The following is a 22,707-nucleotide window of genomic DNA, read 5'->3' as shown; positions in this document are numbered from 1 at the left end:
AAAGCCATTTCAGATTATCTTGTGTGCATTGCTGTTTAATGTATCTCTCTCTATTGTTCAACTTTGTGGTGACGAATTGCGATAGGTGGGTTAGGATTGCGATCACATTATCCATGTTCAATGTAGGGCCCGTTCTGGAGTGATTTATGCGAGAACGAAAATCGCTTTCGGAATATGGAGTGTTAAGCAAATTTTAAAAACGCTTTACATGATAGTCGAGGGCTTGTTTGAGACTGGCTTCTGGAAAGGGCAAAAAGCGTTTTAGACTGTATTTGACAGAAAAAACTTGGAATTGCGTATGTCATAGCAGAACTTTCTAAAGAAGCACATAGCTAGTGATTCTTTAGAAAGCATTTTAAAGTGATTTTCAAGAAACATTTGAACTTTTAATAAATTCTTTTTAACATATTTCTAATAAAAGATTAAAACGCCTTAAATGATAATCAATGACTTGTTTAAGATTGCTTATGGAATCTCAATAAGTGTTGGTGAGAACATTTCGGGCTGCATTGGGAGAAAAACTTAAAAAGTGCTTATAAGTCATAGAGAGACTTTCTCGAAAAGCACATATCTGGTGCTTTCAAATAATTTTTAGGAAACACTTTGATTTTCAAATTTTCTATTTTTACCATATTTGTAATAAAAGCACTTTTGCTCCTAATTTGGTAAAATCATTTCTACATAAACACTCCCAAATGAGTCATTAGTTGACCCTTGGTATGACCCAGACTTGGCCCAAGTTTGGCTTATAGTGGGACAGCCCAATCTGAATTTGGGTACTTTTCCACTGGCCTAATGGAAAACAAATCATTCCACCCACTAAGACCATTTTCAACCCATTGGATAAAGCTTAAAATATAAGCTTTAACACCCATCCCACCCCAAACCATCTTTAAGCATGGCTAAAATAAGTCGTGGGGAGAAAATATATCTTTAGGCTAGATTCTCCCTAAGATTTAAGCCAATATTAGTGTTTATGCGTGTCGACTGGAAATGGGGCGTGGCCAATTTCAAACGTTTTTTTTTTTCTTATAATCTAAAGGCGATGATAAAATGAGATCAAATTTAATAGTAAAAAAAAAAAAGATTTGACAGCCCAAAATTAAATCTAACGCCTAAAATAATTTAAGAAAATTATTTAAATCAATTTTAACTTAAAACTTTATAAATATTTATGTATTTGTATGATTTTTAATTACTTATTAGAATTTAAATATTTTTAGATTAAAATGTTCATAAAAATAAATTTAAGATAATCTACATAAATTTTACTTTTAAAAAAAAAAGTTACTGAAAACAAAAAATTAGGCTAAAATCATTATTTAATTATTACAGGCTAAAATATTAAGTCATAAGGGTTGGAAAAAAGAAAGACAGTTTCTGACTTATGGCTTAAAATTGATGGCTTAAATTTTTAAGCTTTTATCTCCGAGGGTTGGAGATGGTCCAAAGAGAATTTTATCTTTTATCTTCTTGTTTTTTTCCAAATAAAGGGAATTTTATTTAATGTGACTATTAATCATATGCAAATGTCCCCACTTAACCGATTTTCAATGTTGTTTCGGGCACGGACATTGCCTAGTTAGGCATACTTAGGCTAACTACCAGGAAAGGTTGTTGCCTACAAAAGGGTGGGCACGCCATCTACTTACAAATTTACAATATTTGTTCTAAGTGACGATTGCGACTCACAAGAACAATTACCGTAAGAAACGTTATATATACATTTCTTGTACGCAAAAGTAAATCTCTTGGATCAAAATCATAAGAGTTGGTTAGTTGAATGAATAGTATGAAAGGGGAAAGATTTTAACCTTGTGTTTATATTTTAGACTTGTTTTAATTTTCAGAGTGCAATTTATATAAAACGAGTTAGCTGTTACATGATGTTTCAATTTAATAATGTAATAAAATACGGAGAAAAACGTATACATTACTTATATTATTAAATCAGAACGTTCCAGTAGTGATGCTAATGTTGTTTCATGTTATAAGATGCAAAGTTTTTGTAGTTGTTGAAGAAGGGTGATGAAATTGGGTTACTTTTTTTTGTCAGGTTCAAGGATTTTGTCACATCCCGGGCCCGCTCCACCACCGTAGCACGATATTGTCCATTTTGGGCTTACCATTCCCTCACGGTTTTGTTTTTGGGCACTCACGAGCAACTTCCCAATGGGTCACCCATCATGGGATTGCTCTAGCCCCCTTCTCGCTTAACTTCGGAGTTCCTACGAAACCCGAAGCCAGTGAGCTCCCAAAAGGCCTCGTGCTAGGTAGAGATGAGAATATACATTTAAGGATCACTCCCCTGGGCAATGTGGGATGTCACAATCCACCCCCCTTAGGGGCCCGACGTCCTCGTCGGCACACACGCGGCCAGAGTTAGGCTCTGATACCAAATTGTCACATCCCGGCCCAGGGTCCACCACATCCCGGGCCCCATCCACCACCGTAGCACGATATTGTCCGCTTTGGGCTTACAATTCCCTCACGGTTTGTTTTTGGGAACTCACGAGCAACTTCCTAGTGGGTCACCCATCATGGGATTGCTCTAATCCCCTTCTCGCTTAACTTCGGAGTTCCTACGGAACCCGGAGCCAGTAAGCTCCCAAAAAGCCTCGTGCTGGGTAGAGATAGGAATATACATTTAACGATCACTCCCCAGGGCGATGTGGGATGTCACAGATTTAATTTTAAAGAAAATTAATGAAAATAATATAAAATTTTTAAATTTTAATGATAAAAGTAAAATAAATGGTAGAGTGAATAATATCATGATTAATTTTTTAGTGTAAAAATATGATTTTTTGTTAAAATAAACAATATCAAAAGTTTTTCGATAAAATAAACAGTACCGAAAATTTTTCGTTAAGCTTCTGTTAATTATATGATAAAAAAGGACCAGAGATATTTTCGAAACAAAAAAGTAGTCAGTTATCGGCCAGGAATTCTTGAAACCTTCGTCCTTGGTGGCCAAGTAAAAAATTAAATTAAATCAAAATCAAAAAATTAAATTAAATCAAAATCAAAAAATTAAATTAAATTATATAAAAATAAAAGGGTGCTTTTGTGGTTCCAGTTGTCCCATCTGTGTCTCTTGCAGCAGAAGCACGCGCCTTTTTAATGTATAGTTTCTTCATCTGGATTCTGGAAACCTGCAAAGTATACACATATTTACTTTTGCAGAAGAAGAATAAATAATAAATATAATTATTTAATTATCTTTAATTTTATTGATGGCTGATTGGTGGACGTATTTTGCGCTGCAATGCAATAACAATCATTAATCGCAATCTCAGGCTCAGGATTCCTTTAGGAATCGGATTCACTAATAATAACTCGGGCCGCAGAAACCCATAAATGAACAGTAATATAAATGCACGCGTGTGGAATTTACTCCTCCTTCTTGCTCTTCAAGACTCCCTGTGCAATGCACGACGGATTTACTGTTACCGTAACATTCAATTTTAAGAACATATTTTTGTATGGCAAGGAATTGTATATGATAATGTATTATTAGATCAGAACGTCGTGTTGTAGTAGTATCGATGAATATGTTGTTTCATACAAATGTGTAAAAGATGTTAGTCGTACTTGTTAGTTGAGAATTTTATTGACATGTATACATCGTCGCAATAACTATTTATCTGCATCATAAAAATTTATCTATTATTGTTAGTTTTATCTTCTCCTATCTTTGGATGCCATTTGTCTAAGTAATGAATTTCTGGTCACATTGAATAATCCTAAACCCTACCTCTTCATCAAAATTTATTTATATGGTTCCACTTTTTCTCGAACATGTCCTTCCTAATTATTTCAAGAAAATTTTTCTTCGTCTTTTTATACAATATATGTCTAGCAATAATTAGTCATGTGACCGAGGTTTAAAGTGTTACAACTTACATGAGGTACCGTATGAAATTGCAATGCATGTGGGTCAGTTGACAATGACACGTATCTTTCATCTTGCTCCCGAATTTAGATTCCCTTCTTATAAATTTGAATATGTTAGAGTATCGCATTGAAAAAGATATATTGATAAGAAAATTCAAAGTCGATAACGCTAAGTAGTTGGCTTGATAATAAGTTCTAAATTGAGCAATCACAGTGAAATTCAAATTCACTTATTGCTTAATCTTGAAAGATATTTTTGAATAGCAAATAATCGTGCAATCTATGAGCAAACAAATAAATTAGAAGCGCCCCTGACTTAGCTTAGGGCTATATGTCAATTGTAGTGAGATTTCCTTGAGCGCCGCTTCTTAAACGGGGTCTCGTAATGCCCAATATCAGATACCAGTCAATCAAAAAAACATATTCGGGACTGGTCATCCCCTTACATCGGTCATTGTATTCGAAGTATCCTGTTTAAGATTTTTGTTTTTGTTTTTCTTCACAAAAAAACATGTATACATCAATTATTTCATTCAAATTGGACAAATTAAATTGTCTTTGGCAATGTGACATATGCACAAGAATGACCATTCATCAATTTAATTAAGAAAAATGAAAGCAAATGCATTATTCAAAGGGAGAGAGTCATGAACGTGCAAAATAGTCAAAACATCCCCGAATTGTTTTTCTCCAAAGACCTATCTATCTACATCACGTAATCAAATGTTCACTCCAAAGATTTTAAGTGCTTTTGCAGAAAAGCATCCAAAATTCAAAAGCACTTGTGGATTTTCACATTTTGTGAACTGTAGCCACACAAAATAGCCACAAGCAGTTGCGTGGTCCTAAAACAAAAGAGAAGAAATAAGTAGCCTCGAGTATGGAAGCCCATGCTTAATTATCCTATGACTTTGTTGGTACGTACAAGAAACAGCTTTGGCCTGCCACGTGTTCCTCTATTATTCTCTTTTTTGCTTTTATTTCCTGACTTTTCTACGGAGAATACTTCTCTCATTTTTCATGAGTAACGCGACATTGTGAATTAGACCGTACATACGTTATAATCTAAATAGTTTACTGTCTTTATTATCTCTAAAGATCATTTTAAATACATTCGATTCAGATATTGTTTCATATGAACTTATTCTCGGTTTATTATGAGGATACTACTTATAACTATAATCGTCGATTTGTTTGATATATTTGGAGGCAAAACTGTCACATCCAGGCCTGGGCCCCGACCACATTCCGGTCTCGACTTCACCGTAGCACTATATTATCTGCTTTGGGCCTCGACCACGCCCTCGCAGTTTTGTTTATAGGAACTCACACGAGAACTTCCAAGTGGATCACCCATGTTGAGATTGCTCTCAAGCGAACTCGCTTAACTTCGGAGTTCCGATGGAACTCGAAGTTAGGGGCCCGATGTCCTCGTCGGCATACATTCGACCAGGGATTGACTCTGATACCAAATTGTCACATCCCAGCCCGGGGCCTCACCACATCACAAGCTCGACTCCACCGCAGCACGATATTGTCTGTTTTGGGCCCCAACCACGTCCTTACGATTTTGTTTCTGGAAACTCACACGAGAACTTCCCAATGGGTCACCCATCCTGGGATTGCTCTCGCGCGAACTCGCTTAACTTCGGAGTTCCAATGGAACCCGAAGCCAGTGAGCTCCCAAAAGGTTTCGTGCTAGGTAGACATAGGAATATACATATAAGGTTTAGAGGATCCACTCCTTTAGACAATGTGAGATGTAACAAAAGCAGTCTCCAAAATAATTGAGATTTCTAAAGATGATCTTTAGTGCGTGTTTACATATGCAGAAAAGGAATGAGTGGAATGAGAGTCATTCCCATTCGTAATTATTCCTTCATTTACCAACTCAAGCAAAACGAAAAGTAGTGTAGCCATGAAATTTGACGGAATCAAAATTCGGAAGGGGTAGGTCTGGTCGTGTTGGACTAGGTGGAAACATAATCATGTTTATCCAGGTTCCTCTTCCCTCTGATTCCAATTTAATAAACACATTTTTTTTTAATAAACGATATTATGTACACTAAGGGAAATGGATGGGTTTAGGTTTAGCTTCACAATGGGCTAGCAATAATGTGGTTCAAATTCGCTTTTGACAAGAATCAAATATAAGACCTCTCACTTACTAGTGAAGAACAGTATCTATAGTAAAAATGGTGGATGTATTATCAATTTTTATTTATTATTATTAATTTATTACGATGTTTTTTAGTTTTGCTTTGGTTGCCGTAAATAATACCGATTAGGGTGTCACTTTCACGAAGCCACCCATACCACGTGAACCTTTGGTCTTTAACCGTTTTACTTCTAGTTTCTCCGTTTGCCGGAAACTTGTCAGAAGCTGCAAAACCGATTATTTTTAATTTACTTTATAAAACAATGAGCTGTAAATTAATTAATTAACAAATTCGATTAGATTTTCAAGCCAACTCTTTGATTGGCCTTTAAAATCGAACCCGAATTGCCCAAATTCTGCCTAACCATTTGTACAAGTTCAAATTAGATCATAAGTTAATAATCAAGCACGAATTTTTAACCCTAAAGGATAATTAATAAAAGAATTACTCCTCTTTTTCGTTAGTAGCTTCTATCAAACAGGGCGGTGGTTTTCAACATGACACAATGAATACGAGATTAACAGATTAAAATTTAACATTACTTGACACAAGATTAGTTAACAATTAAGTTAATGTGAAATGTTCGATGCTAACGCTATAAACTTGTTTAAATTAAATTCATCGATGATATTTTTTTAAAACAAAAAAGTATGTCAATCAAATAAAAGAAAAAGTATGTCAATTCCATTGGTTTCGAGTATGACATACCTGAAAAATGAAGATAAGAGAGTTGTAAATCTCATACGGCCCTCGTACCCATGCACCTTCCTCATCATCTTCGTACCAAATAAGTAAGCATTCCATTGTGTTTCTTTTACATTCTAAGGTTGCGTTTCGTATGCGGGAAAGAGAGTTGGGGAATGAAAAAGTTGTCTCACCCATGTTTGGTAACTCTAGGCTTGGGAAATGAATATCGGTAAAGGCGAATTTAAACCACATTATTACTAGCTTCATAATACCTTCTCCGTCTTAGCGTAGATAATATTATTTGTTAAAAAAGAAAAAGAAAAAAGAAGAAGAAGAAGAAGAAGAAGAAAAATGATTAGCTGATGGCTTGATCACGACAATTTACTTTTTTAAAGATAAAAAAAAACTCACAAAGGCATTTAATCCAAAATATACTACTTGAAAAAGGATCCTGAAATTCGTTCTAATCACTGAGCAATCCTGATGGTGATTGTCGTCCTTTTATTGTTCGATTTGTGCGGATATGGATTTTGGTGTACATTATTTTCACATGGACCATTCAGCATGTGTCCCCCACTGCGGGACCCATCCAACTCCATCTTGGATTTGTGGCTGCTTGTTAAGATGTTATCCACGTGTCATCCGTTGACACCTAGTTAATTAATTAATTTTGGTTGTTGGAGCTATCGCCTATTGGATGTTCGGGGAAGAAATTAAGAATAATAGTATTTTAAAAAGATTTTAAAATAAATGTGGAACGTTACAAAATCATTTTTGCTCCATTCTCCCACTTTATTTTTACTTCTTTTGTCATTCTTTTATTATACAATATTTCCTTGTACAATATAAAATTAAGTTTAGTCAATTTTTTTTTGTTAATGGGAATTTTTATAACAAAGTCAAAAAAGGCATAGTACAAGGGCTTCGCATATGAAAGTAAGGAAATAACAACCACCTCATAAATTCGGTAAGTACAAACGGGACTTTGCTTATGCATTCAACGCATAATCAAGTTTCTTTTGGATCAATGATGAGTTTTATAACAAAGTTCAAAAGCACGTAGTACGTGGTACGTAGACTTCTTATATGAAGGTGAGAAAATAACAACCGTTCCATTAATGATTTAAGTATAAATGGGACTCCACTTATGCATTTAACATATAGTCAAGTTTTTTTTTTTATTTGGTCAATTGGAATTTTATAACAAAATCCAAAAGGAGATAGTACAAAGATTCCGCATATGAAGGTAAGAAAATAACAACCGTCCCATAAATGGGTTATGTACAAACAGGACGCCACTTACGCATTCAACGTACAGTCAAGTGATATTCAAATTTTATCATGGCAAACATTTTATCTACATTAAATTCATTTAAACAATATGGAGTGAGATTCGAACATGAGACTTTAGGTGCATATAAGTGAATGTTCTTAATTAATTAAGGTACAAGCCACATGCGTATTCAATTGTGTAAGGAAAATAAATCTTCTTGTCATTGATATAAGGAGATTATTTGCGAAATATAGATAAAGAAAAAGTTCGTGAGTTTTTATTTTCGTAATGCATAATAAAAGTTTAAAAGAATTTCAAGTCATGTGGTATGATAATCGAAAAATAACTTCATTTTTTTTGTGGCAATTACAAATAATATTTTTAAGTGATTATTAATTGCATCATCTGACAACGATTATGTGGCACACAAGTCGGATAGGTTGGCCAAATTATCTGCGAATTGTGATGTGTACTTGCCAACTCTGGTTAAAGGACGTGACACCTTGATATTCTGAAAATCTTAATCTTGGGAAGTTGAGATTTTGATTACCAAATTCGTCAATGATGGTGACTTTGATTCTTTTATTTATTTATAGAGAAGTGTTATTAACATTTAAAAAATCTCATTTTACACTCTTCGTCAATGTATTTTTCTTTCTAAATATAGAAAGTTTGGAGTGTAAAATTAGATTTTTGAAATATTAATAACAATTCCCTATTTATATTGTACCATATAAACCTTTTCAACAAGTTTTTTTTTTTTTTTGGGAATTGTTATTGGCACTCAAAAAATCTCTTCTACACTCCAAATTTTCTAAATTTGAAAAGAAAAATACATTTGTGATGAATGTAGAATGAGATTTTTGAAGTGCCAATAACACTTCTCTTTTTTTTTTTTTTTACAAAAGATATTATCTACACGAAGGAATAGGGGGTATGTTTAATCTCACAATGAGCTAGCAATAATGTAGTTCAAAATCGCATTTGGCAATAATCAAATATAAGACCTTTCACTTACAAATAAAGATGAATATCATTAGACTGTAGTACTAAGCGGCAATTTTCAACAAAGATGAATAATTAGATTTGAATTGGAAGAAAGAACCTTAATTTTGATTAAATGAGGGATTTAAGTTTTAATTTTTAATTTTTGTGTTCTTGAAAGAACTTGATGTAGCTTACACATACGGAAAAAAAAGAAAGTAAGAAAGAATTTGAAATTTTTTGGCTTTTACTTTTTTTATCTTGATGAAATCGATATAGAAAAAAAGATAATTGAACATGGAACATTTTGTCATAATAACCATTTGAGTATGAAAGTTTTGAAAAAACTAAGAACGAAACACCAAAAACAAGAAGTTGTAGATAACAATTAAGCAAATAGTAGAATGTTGATCATAACTCTTAGTTTCATAACCAAGTTTTGAACCAGTTAATTAAACATTTGAATAATCGATTAGTCTTTTGTTTAATTGTATTTGTTTCACTTTAGTTGAAAGAGGATATTGAGTCTGCAGATAAAATATATGAATTCTTAATAAATAATCGAAGGTTTAGGAACTTAAACCCTAAACTCTAAACCAATAAGATTGAATATTTGCTCCATTGGGAAGCTCCTCCTTCATATTGGTTTAAGCTTAACGTTGATGGTTGCAAACAGGGAAATAATAATTCTAGTGGAGCATGTGATGTTTTAAGAGATTATGATGGTAAATGGATTTTTGAATTTTGCGCCAATTTGGGTACATATGAGATTCTCATTGCTTAGCTATGGGGTGGCATGGAGATTATGGATTGATAAACTATTGGTAAAATCAGACCATGCACCCACAATTCATTTGATGTTGTAAGCTGCTGGCAATAATTATCTTTTGGGTCCTCTTGTTTTGGCTTGTCGTGAGTTGCTTTTAAGATCTTGGCAATGCGATCTTTAACTTGTCTACAGAAAAAGAATTTTGTGGATAGATTAGTGAACTATATTCTTAATTTAGATTTAAGCGATTTTTACTTGATAATTCTCCTTGTTTAGTTAGTTTTGTTCGTGAAGATCAACTTGAATGTTCCAATCTAAATTTATTATTAATTAGTTTTGTTTGAGGTTTTCCGATCACCCTCATTTAAAAAAAGAAGAAGAAGAAGAATATATATCGATTTAACTCACGTAAAGAAAATTATATATTTATAATAAAGTAACATTTTTGTTATAAAGTAACCTTTGTTTTATATGATACTTCCTCAAAACCTCGCACATTCAAATGATCATGCCGGACCCTCCCACGCCGACAAGCAAGTCACTTGCTATTTCAATCGGCTCGGCTTTGAACATGAAGTCGGCCCAAAAATATCCACATCGGGCATCGATACAATATATTTTTTTTAAATTAATAAAAAAAATTTGAAAATTTTGAGTTTTAGTTAAAAAAATAAAAAGGTGTTGTAAGTGAATAGTATCAGGAATGATTTTTAGTGTAAAAATATTATTTTCGTTAAAAGTGAACAGTATCAAGAGTGTTTTGTTAATTTTTTTTTTCCCTCAAGCAACTAATTTCATTAAAAATAATAGTATACAAAGTGATACAAGTTAGAAGATAATTTACAATACTAAAGTAAAAGTGCTGCCCAATTCTAAAGTAAAATAAAAAAACAAGCTCCAAAAGTGAGTCCATAACAATGCCCAAGTCGAAAGCTCTAAATCTGAAAACGAGACTTCCTCCACCAAAATAGTTGCACAACCATCGCCAAACAGCCACCATTGGGAAGGAGAATCAACGAATCAAAAAAAGGAACAAAAAACGGGAGTGTCCAAGCAACCCGTGCTAAAAACACTCTCATAATCCTACCAAATACTGCGAATTGTACATTAGCAGCCGCCCCATTTTTACAATATTTAAGTATTAAAATTATCAATGCACCATTATTAACATTTGACATTTCGTATAATTTTTAAACAATAATAGAAGGAGATATTTTATTTTATTTGCTGGCTGGATGAGAATGGAACTAGCTGGCATAATTATGATTAAAAGTTTGATTATCATTTGATTAAAAAAATAAAAAGTTCATTTGGATATTTGGAGTGTAAAATCACATTATGCTGTTTTAAATATAGGTTCAATTTTTAATTGTTTCTGTGTCTAGGTTACATGTGAACGGGTTGTTTTCGGTGGGCGAACCGATCAAGGAGTCCAACTTTTCGAAGGAGTAGGAATTTTTTCCGATTCTCTTTGTGGGCATTCGGAATATCAATTAATTATGTCAATTTATTATATATCATGCTGTTATAAATTATTTTTTATTTTTAATTTAAAATTGAATATAAATAATAACTAATGAAAACTAACCACACGATATACGATGAACAGACATGATTGATTGATCTCTGGAACTCTACAAAGAGGATCCGGAGAAGATCCTTGCCCCTTTTTGAATAATTCTTATTTTCAATTTCTTAGAGTTATTTTTCACTGTTCATTTCCCCCAACTACTTGGTAGTCTGAAATTATTGAAGAAAAAATATATCTAAACATCCAAATTATCATGTCAAAATTTGAGTGTTCACAACCCACATCGAAATGGTTATGATTTGTGTATGTGCATAACGAAATTATTTAATTTATTAGTCATTAGTGAATATAATACAAATTAAACATGATTTGTAAACATCTTAATTTGCGCGTGCATGAGATTTTCATCAAATTATGACTCTTAATTTGAGTTTTAATAGTCATTTTCTTCATAAACCTTTGTGTTTTGTTTAACAATAACACGACATGTTATTACTTATGTACACCAATCATGTTAATTATTGATTTAGTCAATTGTTCATCATCATACTTATTTTGGTTATTAATTTATGTATTATAATATAAACATATGATGTTTTTATGTCTTTAAATGCAATATTACTTGATAAAACACATTTTACAAAACATAGTGGACCATATTCACTACGCGAAGCGTGAAATGAAATGTCACACATAATAATTTTCTTAATGAACTTACATTAGTTGTCAAATTTCCATAATTAAGTATAGTTTAAAACCTCAACTGTAGTTTAAGTTGTAATTGTTGGATTGTCCTGGTGATTAGGGCATATCTCTTTAACATATTACGTTCCAAATTTAAACTTTCCAACTCTTCAATAATGTAAATTTTTTTTGTACAGGCATTAAAATATCTATGTTAAAATAAGGGGAGATGAATTTAGACACAAGGCATTGAGCGCAAAGATAAATGCTCTTAATCAACCGAACTATGATGTGTCACCAATAAGAAATAAGCACGTTAATCAACACTTAATTAATAATTCAATCATCCACAACCACATCATTTGATTTACAAATTTGGTTTCCTAACATTACATTTATCCTTATCCTAATAGTGTAAATTAATATAAAAGCTATATCCACAAAAAAAAAGAAAAAAAAAGAGGAAATGCCAAAAGCAAAAGGACAAAAGATGCAGAAAGTAAATGATTGGTTAGTATAATGTAACCTAACATTTGCCTACACACTTTATGTATATGAACACATTTTTTTAGAAAATGAGAAGCAGAGAGGAAGAGAGAGAACGTGGGGGGGGGGGGGGAGTGGAAGTTTTTGTTTTTTAAAATTTTAATATTGGATGTATTTTAACATCACCTGTATGTGAGGTTTCAATAAAAAAAACAGTAAAATTTAGACCTATGAAATTGCATTATTGCCCATCATTTTGTTTTTGTGTAATAGAAGATTAAGTATTCTTTTCACCCTCTTTTGGTTAGCAAAAAGAGTTTCATTAATTAAGCAGACACTGACATACATTAGATTAAATTATATTATTCTTTAAGTATAATGTAGACAATTTTAATTTAATTTTTTCAGATATATTTTCAGGCATTGTTTACGACTTTTAAGTTTCAGATGACAAAATAAGATTAAAGTCGAGTTCCAGTGATAAAGTGAAATGAGCTTTATGTTTAAGAAGTAAAGTGACGATTATTAAGTTATATAAAAGTAAAGTGAAATTAAAATCGAGTTACAGAAAGCGTAGCTAAAAATAATCATTAATTTAATCAAGTGAGCCTAATCTAATGTTATACTTTGAGTAAAATGTAGAAAATTGTTAGCACATTTTAATTTAATTTAATTTAAAATTTTCAGATATTATTTTCAGGCATTGAATACGCAGTACAAGTTATTAGGTGAAGTTTGTATTTGTTCTTTAAAGTTGAAACCAAAACATTTCGTACACGACACCTCACCTCGACCTATATCCGATTAGCGGAAGACGGAACATAATGGAATATACCGTTTCTTATGAATATTTGATTCTTGAAGCTAATTAAATTTAATTTTCCTAACTAATATTAACAAACCAATTAATCCATATACTTTGCATGTAGATGTTGTTTAACTACCTACACCCTTCCTCTTCCTAGTGCTCAACCCTTGAGAGAGGATCCTTGTCGAATCCTCTTTGTGAAGATCCTGGCGATCTTCCAATCACATTCGTTCATTGTGCATTGTGCGGTTAGTTTTCGTAAGGTACTGATGAACGATGATTTCTAATAGCACAATGTACGATGAATGAATGTGATTTGAGGATCCCTATAATTCTCACAAAAAGAATCCAGCAAGGATCCTCTCTCGTCAAACCTTTTCTTAATTCTTGGAGTATTCCACTTTCCAATTGCATGTTTTTAGGGTTTCTTTCTTTTCTTTTTTCTTTTTGTTATTTTTTTAAGAATGAATTAATATGGTAAATGATTAAATTATATGTTAATAATTTACTTTATAAGAGTAATGAATTTCAAAGTTTGACAATATATGAAGAAATGGAATATTATCATATTAATTGGTAGTTGAGAGTAATTTTAGAAGTAATTTAGCGATAGTGTTTGTGTATCGGAAAATGAAATTAAAAAAAGCGACGATATATATGATTTGTTATGGCATAAGGTAAGCTCTCATATTCAATTCGGAACTCCAACTCATTGTTTATTTGTAGTAAAGAGATGGCGGAAATTTTAGATGTGGCGACTATTATGTAACTTATGTGATAAGTCCATTATTCAATTACTTTGTAACAAGCTTGCATCCAACTACTATTAAGATTTAAATAAGCTCGATAATTACTTCGTTGGCATGATGTTAACAAAATTATACCTCCTCAGCTACTCCTATGCCACTGAGGATTAAGATGAACTCTTTGTTTGAGGTCATGGCATTCTTGCAAGCTAAAATTGTGAGACAATACTCTCAAAATCATCACCCTTAAATCTTTAGTAGATATGCTATGTTAGCTGAACTTGTTAGATCCTGTAAGGTTTTGGTTCATTTGTTAACAACTTTATAGTGCGAAAATCATGACTTTTTAAGCAATCTCAATCTCATCATTATGCTCGTATCCTGGTCTTATTTCGAACTTAACTTTTATGGTTCACTCCTTATAAGCCTTGAGCTTTTCAATTCAAAATGTGTATGTAGCACCAGTGTATGCGATAGCACATACAAAAGACACTTATAATGTTCTAGGACAAACTCTCTTTGATAGATTAAAATTTGTCATTAGCAAATAGGTTTAGAGACGCTTAAGGTTGAAGAGGATTCTAAAATTCTAAATTCATGTTATTAATCTTAGGTTTGAGGTTCCTTGGCGTCTCAAGACCTTAGTGAAAGACATTCATTGCGTAGTAACTTAAGACATAATTTAATGGAATCCTAGTTTTGTTTCAAACTCTTCTTCCAAATTCGGTAAACCAAACTTTGTAACAGCTGTTGTAACTCGTGTGTACTCAAGATATTCTTTTTCTCTTGATTACCGTAGGGGTATTGTAAATTTCCATTTTCCTAAAATTGAAAAAGAAAAGACAAGAAATTAGAAGCCGAGGTTGCAAGTAGCAAGCCAAGAGTAGTAACCAAGTAACCCGAACAAAAAGTGAAAGTGGAAAATGGGTCGGATCACAAACGTCAAAACAAAAGTGAAAGGTAAACACTCAAAACAGGTTCAGAAGAGAAAGAAGAAAGGTCACAGACAGGTGATTTTTGTTTGTCCAATCCAATCCAATCCAATCCAGTCCAACACAACTCAACCCCACTATGGCACTCCCAACCGGTTTTAAAGCCCCTCGTGGTTTTCTCTCTTTTGAGTTGAGTTTGTGTCTTCAGTTCAGTTTCCATTTCATGTTCTTCTTTTGATTTTATCCGCAAAACCTCAACACATACACTCTCTCTCCTCTCTCTCTCCTCACGCACAAGGAAACCCGCTTCCATTTCTTTCTCTCTCTTGTCTTTGTCTTTGTCTTCTTCTTCCTCCTTCCTCGTCCTTTTTTCTTCTTTTTTATTTCAAATCCTCAAAAGCCAACCAACTCTCTCTCTCTCTGACCTCTCAGATTAAACAAATCCGTAAAACAGCTTTCTTTATGTATTATCTTCCTCCACAGTAACTGACCCACAGGCGGGACGCCTCTCCCTCGCCGGAATTTCCGTCCTTTTCCGGCTACAAGCTCTATTTTTTGGGGGCTGGAAAAAGGATTAGGTAGAAGCAAGCACATAAGAAAAAGGAAGAGAATTTTGGGTTTTTGTTCTCATACTCTCTCTCTCTCTCTCCAATCTTGTGGTGAGTGTGACAACTTGCAATGCTGCAAAAGGAGAAGAGGGTTCAGATGCATAGGTGCTGAGATCCATTGTTGTTTCACAAGTTTCCGTTTTTTTTTTGTGATAAAGTGATGATCTTTGTCTGAATTTTGGAGCTGAATTTTGGACATGGTGAACAATTGTGCTGGTGAGCCTTCTGTTTTTACTAGGTCAGACCTTGTTCTTTGTTTTTTCAATTTTTGATGTGAATTTTACCATTTTTTGGGGTTATAATTTGCTGTTTAATTTCCTCTAATCTGTGTAAATTTTGAAACTTAGAGTTCCATTTTATCATTTTTCTTAAAACTTTCAAGGGTTAAACTCTAACTGCTTTCATGTTCTTCCTGATCTTTTGCTCTTTGCCTTTTCACCATTTTTTCAAGGGTTTAAACTTCAATTTTGATGTATTTTAGGTTGTTGAGGAACTTAGGAAAACATAATTGTTAAGTTTTGATTTTGTTTTCCTATCTTTTTCTCTGCAATCAAATGGGGTAATTGTGTTTGGTTGTTGGTAGGTAAGCAAACATTTTCACCTTCTTACTATTTTCCCCATTTCCTTCATCTCTCTGAGGTTGTAAGGAAAGAAAAAACATCTTGAGTTCTTCCAAATTTTAGCCCCTAATGAGTAAATTTTCATGCTTTGTGTAATTTGATCTCGGTTTTCTTTGAATTCCTAAATGCCATTCTCAATTTCGCTTTAGAAATTTATGGTTAGGTAATAATCTGAGGATAATCTTAGTTTTTAAATTATTGTTAATTTTCAGGTAAGGAGTCATGTAACATAGACAAATTCGGCAATTGAGAAAGCTCGAAAATTTACTATATTCTTCGGTTTTGTTTGGTAACATTCTCTGGTTTCGGAGTGCTGCACGATGCGATTTGAAATAATGGATCAAAGGGGTGTATCTGTCTCTTCTCACTTCTTTGAAGAAATCCCTTTTCCTTCTGAGGTAATTCTTTGTCTTGTTACCATGAAAGTTGTTCCATTAGTAATTCGTGAAGTTTTCACAACGTTTCATTCAACATATCGCACTGGTGTTTATTAGGCATCTTACCCTGTTTAACTCTATCATAAATTTTTGCCTCATTTTGAGCACATCATACCTTTTTGCCATTGTCTTAATATATATCACTTTGCCAACTTTGATTCACCAGAGACAAGTCGGATTTCAGAAGCTGAAAACCATGCCCGATTATCAAGGTGAGCATCCTGTTAGGAAACTTGCCTGAGAAAGTCTATTAGCTTATTTGTCGTGTCTGATTATCTTATGTTTTCGGTGGTTATCTGGGTTTAGTTATACCACATTATCTGTTGGAATAATTTCCCAACCAAACAGATGCCCCTAACTTATTAACAACTGCTGTGACGTGTTGTGTGATGCTAAGCTAACCAGTGTCTCTCACTCAATGCTTAGGTTTGAGTTGCCACACGTGTCTACATAGTTAGATCATGCCTCATAAAGAGGGAATTAACATAAATAGTAGTTGTGATAAAATTAATCCAAAGGTTTTGAAGTACGTTGTCTTCATTTTGGTCAAATGGATGACCACTGGCTGCTCGAAATCCCAACTTCAAAACAGAAGTTCTTACTGCTTTACAAAGTAATTGGTTTAACGCTCTAAACTTGGAAGTCTTTTGATTGAAAGCAAATAAATGTGCCATGGATCACGAAGTGGTTCTTTTCTGGTACTTTGTCTGCCAGAAGTTCTGAATGCCATAACTTGTTTTATGGAAATTGTATTTTTGTTGATTTCAGACTATAACCTTGATCCATTCTCATACTTTGAATTTGAATTACTCTATTTTACGGTAAGAACCATAACTTTTCCTAATCTCCTGTGTAAATATTGTCCTTCAGCGGGAGTCAGTGGAATGGTACCAACACCTGGCAGCACGTTGGGTTCTTCAATGCCATCAAAAATGTGTTTACCAAACCGGGCACTGTCGGTGGATTACTTGGATCCCCCACAATCCAATCTGGCTGGGGAGCAAACAGAAAGACTAAGCGTTGTTGAAGGAATTCCCAACATCTCCAAGGCCTCATGGAAACCTATGGATCACCAACCAAAATTGTGGTCAGACTTGTCCGCAAAGCCAACACCTTATAGCTCGGTTGGCGGCAAAACTCTCATTCCTGGTGCCCAGCATGAAAGTAGTCTGTTCTCAAGCTCTTTGTCCGAAACTTTTAGCAAAAAGTGTAAGTTTTCCTTCTGAAGTCAATTAAATGCTTGTCCATATGTTGCATGAGGTTAATGTTACTTTCTGTATTCTCGAATCAGATACTTATGTTGACCATACTCTTTAGTTTTGTCGGTAGATATATCAATCTGCAGTTCTTTCATTCATAAAAAGCATGCAGAAGAAGCTGCAAAATTTAGCTTTCTCACAATATTTTTTCTTCAATTCTATGTCTAAGAAGTTTCGACATCAAATGTTATTGTGCATAAAGTTTCTGCATTTGAATTATCTGGCTCCAAAAAGTTTCTTAAACTTCTTGTCCATGTATAACACATGTTCTAATTTGTTTGCTACTTCTATTTATGTTAGTCGTCACATTTGTAGTTGTTGGGATAAGTCGTGGTTGAGTCGACTTAAGCTGACTACTACTTGATTGATGTATTACTCTGCACATTTTTCCACAAATATGCATATTTATTATCTTAACATCTCTCTTTTTTTTTTCTTTTCTTCTTCAATATGCAGTGCGATTACTGAAGAATGATTTTATGTCTCATCAGTCTACTGATAACGTTGCCTTCCAACATGAGGAAGAACCCTTTGAATCTCTTGAAGAAATTGAGGCACAAACAATTGGAAATCTCCTTCCAGATGACAATGACTTGTTTTCTGGCATGACAGATGAGCCGGGTTATAAGGCTTATGCTAATATTGGTGATGGATTTGAAGATTTTGATCTCTTTAGCAGCGGCGGTGGCTTGGAAATGGAAGGAGATGATCAAGGGGTTTATAATAGCTCAATTGCGGGTGAACACCCTTATGGCGAACACCCTTCCCGTACACTTTTTGTTCGCAATATTAATAGCAACATTGAAGATTTGGAATTGAAGGCTCTTTTTGAGGTGCTTATACCTCCTTTTCAAGTGTTTTACTTTTTTATTATTTATTCATGTATTTTATTTTAGTTTGAGAGTTCCGTGCAAGCCAGTTAAATTGACAATTGAACTTTGTTCTGTTAGCAATATGGAGATATTCGGGCACTTTACACTGCCTGCAAGCATCGTGGGTTTGTTATGATTTCTTATTATGATATAAGGGCTGCCCAAAATGCACTAAGAGCACTTCAAAGTAAGGCACTGAGGCATAGGAAGCTTGACATACATTATTCGATACCCAAGGTATGATGATCACTTGCTATTCACTTTTGTTGTATCCGCTAGATTCGCGACCTCGTTCTTCTCGTCTTGGTTTATACATTCTCATGTTGCTTTGTTCCATCATGCTTTTATACTTGCCAATATGTCAGGACAATCCTTCTGATAAAGATATTAACCAAGGAACGCTAGTTTTATTCAACCTTGATTCTTCTGTTTCTAGTGACGAGCTTTCTAAAATTTTTGGATCCTATGGAGAAATTAAAGAAGTAAGGCATCCGATTTTCCCCTCTCCTATCTTGCTTTGCTTCTAAGAGAAAGAAAGAACTTTGTATCTTATGTGGTTGTTATTTTTGTTTTCAGATCCGTGAGACTGCACACAAGCCTCATAACAAGTTCATAGAGTTTTATGATGTTAGAGCCGCAGAAGCTGCTCTCCATGCTTTGAATAGGAGTGAGATTGGAGGAAAGCAGATCAAGCTTGAAGCGAGCCGTCCAGGGGGCATAAGGAGGGGGTATTGATAAGTTACTCTTACTATTGATTACAATATCTCGTATTCTTATTTAAGTTTGAAATTCTTAGTTTTCTCCTTTGTAAGAAAGAACATTCCTTGTGCAGTTTGGCTCAAGTTTCCGAGCGGGACCGGGATGAATTCAAATTTTGTAATGGTTTGTCTGACAATTTATCAACAGGCACCAAGGGTATGAATCTGTTTGTTATGAACTGTTGCATCAATTTGTGTTTATCTTGTTATACAATGCTTACCCTTCTTTTAATACAGCAACGCTTCATCCTGGAATGGTTACATCAAGCTGCGTGGTTAATGGATCTAGCCTGGGCTTACATTCTGCTGTCCGTTCACCTGTGAGTGCATTTATTGAAAACGCTTTATCTCATCAGAGTTCAAGTGTTCCAGATGCCTTTCCCGCTCCAGCAACATTGGCATCTATAGGGAAAAAGTTTAGCCTTCGTGATACTGAACAGTCTCTGGATGACATGAATTTTGGTAATCAGAGTGCTCCCGGCATACATCCTCATTCGCTTCCTGAGTATAATGACAGTTTAGCCCATGGTATTCCATGCAATACTTCTGGTGCTATCGGAATCATAAATGGCAATCTGGGACTTAGAATGAGAGAAGGAACAGACCGAAGATCCACTGTCAGTGCAAATGGTCACCTAGTGGAACTGAACGGAGGAGGTACTGTTTAACAGAAATATTACTTGTAATGCGGATTTTAACGTAGCATTATTCTGGTGAATTTGTTGTTTACAAGTTGTTTTCTTACACAGCTTTTGGATCTCCTGGAAATGGGAGCTGCCCGGTCCATGCTCATCCCTATCTTTGGAATAACTCCAACTCGTACCAGCAGCATCCTTCAAGTCCTATGATGTGGCAGAATTCACCATCATTTATCAGTGGTCATAGTGCGCATCGCTTTCCCCAAATGTCAGGATTCCACAGGACACCACCTCATATGCTGAGTGGTACATCGCCTGTGCACCTCCATGTAGGATCAGCTCCAGCTGTTAACCCTTCCATTTGGGAAAAGCATGCCTTTTCAGGGGAGTCTCCTGACACATCTAATCTTCACTTGGGTTCTCTTGGCTTTCCACGTTTTGCTGGTAGTCCCCAGATGCATCCTATGGAGATTTCTTCACAAAACCTCTTTTCTCTTACTGGTGGAAATTTCTTGGACATGACTACCAGTACCCGGCAGCGCTCTTCACAGGAGATGGGCCACATGTTTCCTGGTAGGAATTCAATGAGTTCAATGCCTACCTCTTTTGACTCTCAAAACGAACGTGGTGTTAGAAACCTGTCTCACCGAAGAAATGAAGCAAATCCTAACAATGCTGATAAGAGACAATATGAGCTTGATGTTGAACGTATACTCCGTGGGGAAGACAGACGCACCACGTTGATGATCAAGAACATTCCCAACAAGTATGTATATTGTCCCCCAACTGTTCTGATGTATTGCATCTTCTATTTGGTATTTTACACTCATCCGCTACCGTACTGTGATAACGATGGATTCTTGAAACTGCACATTTTCGTAAAAATTGCTATCCAGTTGTATGTAGCGATTTTGCCATGTTGCTAAACTAATTAACGGTTGTTACAGATATACTTCAAAGATGCTTCTTGCTGCAATTGATGAGCAGTGTCGAGGAATTTATGACTTTCTTTATTTGCCAATCGACTTCAAGGCAAGGAAATTGTTTAGAATATCATCTTTTGTTGGGTATAGAAGTTATAATTTTTCTAATCCAAAATTTGTCTGTTTAACCTCTCACAGAACAAATGCAATGTGGGATATGCGTTCATCAACATGATTGATCCTCATCAGATTGTTCCTTTCTATAAGGTTTGACCACTTGAGAGCTATCTGCTCAATATGAACAAATGCTTTTATATCTGTGATATATTTCTTTGTTTCTGCCTTTTCATAGCCCTACTGAAACTAGATTACACATCTGTTACAGGCATTCAATGGAAAAAAATGGGAGAAGTTTAACAGTGAAAAGGTGGCATCACTTGCGTATGCTCGTATTCAGGGTAAAGCTGCTCTTATTGCCCATTTCCAGAACTCAAGCTTAATGAACGAGGACAAACGCTGCCGTCCCATACTTTTCCACACAGAGGGTCCAAATGCTGGTGATCCGGTAAGATATCGTGAGATGAACAGTCCTCTAATTTCCCTTTTTTATACTACATTAATCTAATTGGTCGTCTTTTTTGAAACTCGTGTCTTTCATTTCCAAAATTCATGGTACGAGGAAAGTTCTAGTTCTGAGAATGTTTGCCCCAGTTAAGTGACAATTTCTGTGGGCAAGGGGATGGAATGTCTTGAGTTATCTTAAATTGGGTTTTCAGTAAATAGGATCCCAAGACTGACCTATTTTTTCCTCTCTCAACAGGAACCCTTCCCCATGGGTACCAACATCAGATCAAGACCAGGAAAACCTCGAACAGCCGGCTACGATGATAACCATAATCACGGGAGCCCTTCAGCAACTGCAAACGGAGAGGAAAATTCCAAGGAATCCGACCGAGACTTGTTCTACCAAGATTTCTAACCATTCAACCTAATGCCGGCTTACTACGAGTATAACCACACCAATTCTCTACAGCAGGGGTGGTCTATTGACTTCATTTTTTACTATAGAGGAGTGCTTCTACTCAGTTTCGGATTTACCTCAACCGAGAGGGTTACTTCGCAACCGTTTGGTATTTTCTCTGGTATTAAGCCAACTTATGGGCACAGAGAATGTCTTGAAGCTTAAAATTTTGGAGTCTTGTTTGTTGAACAATGTCTCAGTGTACAGGCAGGCACTCACAGAACCTTGTGCTAAGGCTTTTTTTTTACCTTGTTTTAACTTTTACCTTTTACTCATGTGGGACCTTTTTCTGGTTGGCCAATGATGGAGGCACACATGTACTTTTGAGTACTCCAGTTGCTGAAATTTTTGAAATTCTAATCTTGCTTTGATGCTATGTGAGTGTGTTCTCTTGCAGTCTTTCTTGTTGAATGTTTTGTATTTTGGTATCTTTTTTTTGGAACCCCGGAGGGAAAAGTTTCCTACTCCTTGGATCATCCTCTTTTTGGAACCACTGCCTTCGGCGTTGGGGTTGGCGTCAATCCTTCTTGATCTCTCCCTCTTTTTTCCCTCTTTGTTTCTCGTTGCAGTCGCTCTATCAGTGTGTCGAGTATAGCCTTCAGTGTCTGGTTGTGA

The 22,707-nt window shown here is 34.8% G+C and overlaps 1 protein-coding gene across 2 annotated transcripts; it reads left to right on the top strand.

Annotated features, from left to right (window-relative positions):
• Positions 1–15,119: 15,119 nt before the first annotated feature.
• LOC137712568 (protein MEI2-like 1) lies at positions 15,120–22,468 on the top strand. 2 transcript variants are annotated; one of them, XM_068451658.1, is made up of 15 exons: positions 15,120–15,780; positions 16,397–16,582; positions 16,788–16,833; positions 17,492–17,830; positions 18,337–18,713; positions 18,831–18,989; positions 19,118–19,234; positions 19,329–19,480; positions 19,585–19,667; positions 19,748–20,167; positions 20,260–20,914; positions 21,096–21,180; positions 21,270–21,338; positions 21,457–21,636; positions 21,892–22,468. In XM_068451658.1, exons 2-15 carry the CDS (start codon positions 16,505–16,507, stop codon positions 22,048–22,050), a joined length of 2,919 nt encoding a protein of 972 aa, XP_068307759.1. In that variant the 5' UTR covers positions 15,120–15,780; positions 16,397–16,504; the 3' UTR covers positions 22,051–22,468. The 2 variants fall into 2 exon arrangements, with proteins under 2 accessions (XP_068307759.1, XP_068307760.1); XM_068451659.1 differs by having other exon boundaries at positions 15,120–15,802.
• Positions 22,469–22,707: the final 239 nt, after the last annotated feature.

Source organism: Pyrus communis, chromosome 13, assembly GCF_963583255.1.
Source record: "Pyrus communis chromosome 13, drPyrComm1.1, whole genome shotgun sequence".
In the NCBI taxonomy this organism is placed as follows: domain Eukaryota; kingdom Viridiplantae; phylum Streptophyta; class Magnoliopsida; order Rosales; family Rosaceae; genus Pyrus; species Pyrus communis.
Note: the sequence above shows the minus strand (reverse complement) of the source record. Positions and strands in the feature narration are given on the sequence as shown.